Below are 6778 nucleotides of genomic sequence, written 5' to 3' on the forward strand. Positions count from 1 at the left end.
ATATATATATATATGTGTATATATATATATATATATATATATAAATATGTATATATATATTTAATATATTCTTATTGGTTTCAGAGAGGAAGGGAGAGGGGGTGAGAGAGAGAGAAACATCAGTGATGAGAGAATCATTGATCGGTTGCCTCCTGCACTCCCTACACTGGGGATCGAGCTCGCAACCCGGCATGTGCCCTGACTGGGAATCAAACCGTGACCTCCTGGTTCATAGATTGACACTCAAACACTGAGCCATGCAAGCCGGACTAGGTCAGTATATTTTTAAATTACTAATTTGCCAAGGGGGAAAACAATTTAAAAAAAAAAAAGACTTCCAAAATCTGCTCATTTAAGTTGGGCCCATAAATTTTGACTCTGAATACATCAAATCCCTCTCTGAAACAATGAGCTGGATTAATTGTGACGGACAGGCAGTTTTAGGGCAGGTCCTTTCCCCGTGCCCACGTGGGGTCAGTCATCACCTGGACCTCAGTGGTGTGCCCTGGAGAACAGAGCTAGTCGATCTATCAGAGGTGCTCTTTTATGAAAGTCGCAGAAGCCTTTTCCTGATCTGACATCCAGGCCAAACGACTTGTCTTGCAGACATACGGCTATGAGCACATTTTGACCTTACACAACCTGGAGAAGGCTGGCCTACTGAAACCGCAGTTGGGGGGCAGGAACAATTACCCGACAATCCGGAAAACCCTACGCCTCTGGATGGATGATGTCAATGAACAAGTAAGGCACCCTTCTCACGCCAGCTCAGTCAGCAACTGGTTAACAGTCTATGGGGACAACAGTGTTCTAATGTGAAAGAGTAATGCATTTGTGAGTTATATCTGTCAGAATCCCAGCAGGAAACGGGGCGCTCTTCCACTGGGTAGTTTGAGGAGAGTGTCATAAAGATGGGGGGGGGCGGGGAGCGGAGGCGGTGAGAGGCAGTGAGAGGCAGTGCAGTGGGCAGCCCTTACCAGGCAAGGCCTAAGGGCAAGGAGAGCGAGCTGTTCCAGAAACCTGTGCCAGTCAGAAGAGCTAAATGGAGAGGCCGTCTGACAAGACGAGGGGTGACAGGTCTCTACTCGAGGGACACAGCCAGCCTCCAGCTGAGTCACAGAGAGGAAGCCAGGGTGGAAAAACCCTGACCTCACTGCTGCCCACTCTCCCGTGCTTATCTGGTGCCTCCCATTGGCCCAACCCAAACAGAGGACTTGGAGTGCGTTGGTGCAGAGCCCGCAGTCTACCTCCTGGGCTCAGAGCCAAGAAGGGCAGAGAGGATCTGGGAGGAACCCAGGGTGTGCGGTGAAAAGTCAGCTTGTGCAAAAGTAAGGCAGACAGTAAAGTTAGGTTCCTTCCACATCTAACCCCAGTTTCCCCTCAAAGGCAGCTGTTGTAACCCTAACCCACTTTTTAACCCTCCCAGAAAGGTTCTGTGACTATACAAACTTTCACGTAGATGATGCATACATACCAGTGATCTCCAAGCAGGTGCACTTTGTTTTGCATGTATGGTTGATTCCACTCTTCCTAAACTTCTTTCTCTTATATTCTCTCTTGGTGTTTCATTAGGCTGCCTCTTGCAACAAAAACTAGTAATTAGACTGTCTCCTCTATCAGCAGCAAAATTGGATTATTTTTCCCCATTTGCAATATAGAGACTTAATTTCTGTGTTGTACAATGTAAGTGATACTTTAGTTTGGCTCTCTTCACCGTTCTGACCTGCTGCTCCCACCCCACTCATCGTGTCCACTGTCTCTTGAAGGTCATCCTGTGATCTGCCTCTTTATTTATTTTTCTGTTTTTGCTTACATTTTAATTAGAATCAATGTTTCAGGGCTTACATTTAAATAAAGGTTTATTTCTATAACAACAAGTATAATAGTTATAATAACTTGGAATAATTAGAAATAAGCATTTCTTGATGTCTCTGAGAGGCAAAAAGTACCCTGATAAAATAATATCTGTAAATTCATAACAAAACTAAATCAAAATCCACCCCTTACCACATCCTAACATATTTCACTAGAATTAAATACAGTATGTCTTTTATCACGTGAAACAGACATTAAAAATACAGTAACCATTTGTGAAGAGAAGTGGCAAACAGCGTTTCTCAGGAGAGCCTAAGACTAAGGCTATTCATCATTGCGGAATGATTTGTAAGCTAATCTGCATCAAGACAAAATAACAACTAGATTTCTCTGAGGTCCTGTGATGGTACAATTTTGTGTTCAGTGAATCACATAATGAGAAGAGGGAATCAGTAAATAAGAAAAGAAACTCCTTATGGGATATAGTTTCATGGTTTGAGTCTAGAGGAGAAACCCTGGGAAAACAAACAAACGAGATACAAGCCAACTTTCCAGCTCATGTATTGACACAAAATCCTTCACTAAGCAAAGGAACACAAGGGCAGCACGGGGATGGGAAGTTGGTTGTTACATTTCTAGAGGTTGCAGCCACAGCTTTCGGGACAAGAACCATTTCTGATGGCAGAGGTAAGAACAGAGATTAATCCACACTTAAAAATCTGCAGTTACTATTGAAGCAGAGAGTCATGGTCAAAGTGAACTCCCCTTCTAATAGAAAGATAGAACAACCCCCAAAGTCCAACGTGGCATTCTTAAATAAGGCCCTATGTTTTAAAGATACTCCTTTGCTTAACATGGAGAAAGAAAAAAACATAATTTTATAATGTAGTCAGAAAAAGTCATACAAGATATATGCTTTATGTCCACGGGTTTCTGAAATCATATGTTTTTTAAAAATCTTGACCTTAATCAAATTTACCCGCACAATATACTAGTATTTACTATTAAACCAACCAAATTGCCACCATAATTGCTCTCAAAAGATATGTATTTTTTAATATATATTTTTTTATTTCAGAGAAGAAGGGAAAGGGAGATAGAAATATCAATGATGAGAAAGAATCATTGATTGGCTGCCTCCTGCACACCCCCTACTGGGGATCCAGCCCGCAACCCTGCAACCCAGGCATGTGCCCTGACCAGGAATCCAACCGTGACCTCCTGGTTCATAGGTTGACGCTCAACCCCTGAGCCACACCAGCCGGGCTGCCTTGTTTTTTTAAAGTTCTTTGTAATTGTTATGAGGTGGTTCTACATATATGCCGCCTTTATAATTTAACAGGTTTCTATTGCTAGTAATTCAGGTGTTCCCAGTCTTTTCCTGGTACAGATGGTGTTGCAGTTACTGGTGGTGCTTTGGTCTGGTCTCCCCTGGTGTGCCAGCCCCTCTGCAGGATAAATGCCTAAAAGTAGAATTTCTGGGTTCAAAGATTATGCACATTGTTACCCAGCTAGAGTGCCAAGTTACCCTCCAAAAAGTTTCTTGCCAAATGAAGTAACAATTTTCCTCTCCAGTCCCTAGAGATGCTCTGCATGGCTTTTCAAAATGTGAGTCAAAAGTGAGCTTCTGGCTGCTAAGATGTGGGGGGTTATTTGTGGCTTTGCCTTCAAAGACAAATCAAATAATTTTGGGTTAGGTGGCTCTGAGTCTCTATACCCACAGGCTTTTTTCCCTTTAATTATGCCACAGAATCCCACCGACATATCCTACGTGTACAGTGGCTACGCCCCTCTCAGTGTGCGTCTGGCCCAGCTGCTTTCCCGGCCTGGCTGGCGGAGTATTGAGGAAGTTCTGCGCATCCTCCCAGGGCCCCACTTTGAAGAACGGCAGCCATTGCCCACGGGACTGCAAAAGAAACGTGAGTCTATAGCCGGGTCTACAGATCGTTATGTGCTGTTAGTGTGGTTTTCATGTATTATGCAGTTGCTTTGTAGAATACATTTGTAGAGTCCTTGGGAGTCAGAGTCCAATCTACCTCTTTTGTTAGTTGCTAATGTATATTGTAAGCAGGGGAACCCATTATTCCCTCGGGGGTAGCAGCTTTCAGCTGTGGAGTTGAGGATCTCAGTAGTTAGAAAAAACATTTGAGAGCAAAATTATGTGTCTTGAGTTTCAAGTGAACTGTCAGACCAAGACACATTTGACTTTTTTTTTCTTATGAATGATGCAGTTTTGTTTTTTAAATGTGTTTTTATTGTTTTTTAGAGAGGGAGGAAGGGAGAGGGATAGATAGAAACATCAATGAGAGAGAAACATCAGCATTGATTGGCTGCCTCCTGCACGCCCCCTACTTCAGATCGAGCCCACAACCAGGGCATGTGCCCTGACCGGGAATGGAACCGGTAGCCTCTTGGCGCATGGTCTGATGCTCAACCACTGAACCACACCAGCTGGGCAATATGCAGTTTTTAAGAGGTGGGAAGAGAAGCTCCAATAATATATAACTCTTAATTCTGAAATGTTTCAATTTTAGGTCAACCGGGGGAAAACCGAGTCACCCTGATATTTTTCCTCGGGGGTGTGACCTTTGCCGAAGTCGCTGCCCTGCGCTTTCTCTCCCAGTTGGAAGATGGAGGCACAGAATACGTCATTGCCACCACTAAACTAATGAACGGGGCCACATGGATAGAGTCTCTGATGGAAAAGCCTGTGTAGGGCGCTCAGAGCGGATTGGACAAGCAAACTGCAGCATAAACTGCCCCTTTGAGGAAGTTGCTGGAGGGAAGGACAGCCCTACAGAGGAATAACAACCCAGGAACACAAAACTGACTTTGGGGTCAGCCTCTTGAATTTTGCTGTTTTCTCCCTTCTGTTTCTCTTTTGTGTTCCTGACTTCTTGAAGAAAGAAGACAACCTAAAGACATACCATTTTTTTGTGGTCTCAGCTCAGTGTCTTCATTAGAGACGCGTGGAAGTATATTAAGAAGGTGGGTATGGATAATCTACGCAGCCGCACAAATGGGACCAAGCAGGTAAAAATAACAATAAAAGTGGAAAGTGTTGTTAAGTGCTTAGAGTGTTGGTCTGTGTACCAAAGGATCGAGGGTTCGATTCCCGGTCAAGGACACATACCTGGGTTACAGGTTCGATCCCCAGCCTCGGTTGGGGCTCATGTGATAAACAACCAATCAATGTGTCTCTCTCCTTCTCTTTCCCTCTCTCTCTTCCTCTCTCCTTCCCTTCCTCCCTCCCACTCTAAAAATCAATGGAAAATCTATCGTCGGGTGAGGATTAACAACAACAAAAAATTAAAAGATTTGCTTGTCCTGGGTTTAATTTAATTGGCATTCAGTACGTGGAAATGGTCTTAATGAAATGGATTCCTGTGTTAGAAATCCTTTCTCAGACCCTTGTTATCCCAGGGAGATTAGTTTATACCTCCGAGCCCCAGCAGTGGTCAGCCTGGGCTGCCTTAGAGAGTGAAATGCACCTTTGTCCCTCAGTGTTTTTGCCTCTGGGGATTCAAGTCCAGTTGAGTCTCCTTGGCTGGGGTCTTTGTCCTATGAACAGATACTCGGTTGTGTCTCATGTGTCTGCATTCACTTGTAGCTCTCGACTTGCCTGCTCAGGGCATAGTTAGGTCAGCTCCTACAAATGCATTCCGCAGAAGACTTAAAAACATCAATTGCTTCATTTGTATGCAAATAGAAAGTGGTGGATATATATTTTATACGCTTTTGTGTCAGTTCATTTAATACTTAAAGCAGTCTTTGTCTCAAAGGAGTGTGGCCTTACTGAGAAAAGGGTATGTGAATGCTACATTTATTCCTGGAGCAGGGGGATTGTTTACATCACGTCTGGACTTTTGTCTAATTGGGTAGATAATTCTGTTACACCAGAAGTCTGCATAGATAAAGAAGTCTACATAGGCACTGTTCTGTGTCTTACTATACACTTTGAATTTTTGCCAACAGAGAAATAAGTATTTGAACTGTAGTTAACTGTGGAGCAAGAGTGTAATGGTTAAAAGGAGGCAGATTAGCCTGGCTGGTGTGGCTCAGTGGTTGAGCATCGACCTGTGAACCAGGAGGTCACAGTTTGATTCCTGGTTGGGACACATGCCCGGGTTGCGGGCCCAATCCCCAGTGGGGAGCGTGCAGGAGGCAGCCGATTAATGATTCTCACCGATATTTCTATCTCCCTCTCCCTCTCCTCTGAAATCAATAAAAATATATTTAAAAGGGGGGAAAAAAGGCGGATTAAAAACAGCACATTGAATTCTTGGAGAGAACTGGAAAGGAAAGATCCCATGCGAGTGCCAGTCCATTCTAGCTCTGCCCTCCCTGGAAATGGATTACGATTGTACATGATGTGCCTGTTTGTTGTTCTCAGTTGCATGTTCAAGACCTGCCTGTCACCAGGAGGAAGTGTTTGTAGTCAGCAGAGTTGAATTCAAGAAGAAATGCTATAAATAGCAGAGTGAACTGTCTGCAGACAGGAAGGGCAGTTGTGATAGAGATGGCAGGCGTAGAAACATGGCATCTCAGACCGTGAATCATGAACAGACCATGGGTTAGACCAGGGGTGGGCAAACTTTTTGACTCGAGGGCCACAATGGGTTCTTAAACTGGACCGGAGGGCCGGAACAAAAGCATGGATGGAGTGTTTGTGTGAACTAATATAAATTCAAAGTAAACATCATTACATAAAAGGGTACGGTCTTTTTTTTTTTTTTTTTTTTTAGTTTTATTCATTTCAAATGGGCCGGATCCGGCCCGCGGGCCGTAGTTTGCCCACGGCTGGTGTAAGCTGTCAAGACGACCGGAATCAGGTGTTTTAATATCCTTTCTTCTCATCCGTTACTTTGGTGTGGGATGAAGGTATAATCTTAGACATCCTTTCTTCCCTGGGACTACAGAGGGCACAGAAGCCCTTCAGAGACCAATTCTCTCGGGGAGCAAT

General features: G+C 43.9%; 1 protein-coding gene across 3 annotated transcripts in view; it reads left to right on the forward strand.

Annotated features, from left to right (window-relative positions):
• VPS33A (VPS33A, CORVET/HOPS core subunit) overlaps positions 1-4886 on the forward strand; it is a 17048-nt gene extending 12162 nt beyond the window's left edge. The window contains exons 11-14 of one of the 3 annotated variants that reach the window (XM_023745045.1): positions 607-744; positions 3391-3423; positions 3566-3734; positions 4350-4886. In XM_023745045.1, the coding sequence (XP_023600813.1) occupies positions 607-744; positions 3391-3423; positions 3566-3734; positions 4350-4531 (522 nt within the window). In that variant the 3' untranslated portion in view covers positions 4532-4886. The remainder of the gene's footprint in view (positions 1-606; positions 745-3390; positions 3424-3565; positions 3735-4349) is intronic. The other 2 variants (XM_023745046.1, XM_006103827.3) reach the window with 2 other exon arrangements.
• Positions 4887-6778: the final 1892 nt, after the last annotated feature.

Source organism: Myotis lucifugus, unplaced genomic scaffold (genome assembly GCF_000147115.1).
Source record: "Myotis lucifugus unplaced genomic scaffold, Myoluc2.0 scaffold_511, whole genome shotgun sequence".
Taxonomy (NCBI): domain Eukaryota; kingdom Metazoa; phylum Chordata; class Mammalia; order Chiroptera; family Vespertilionidae; genus Myotis; species Myotis lucifugus.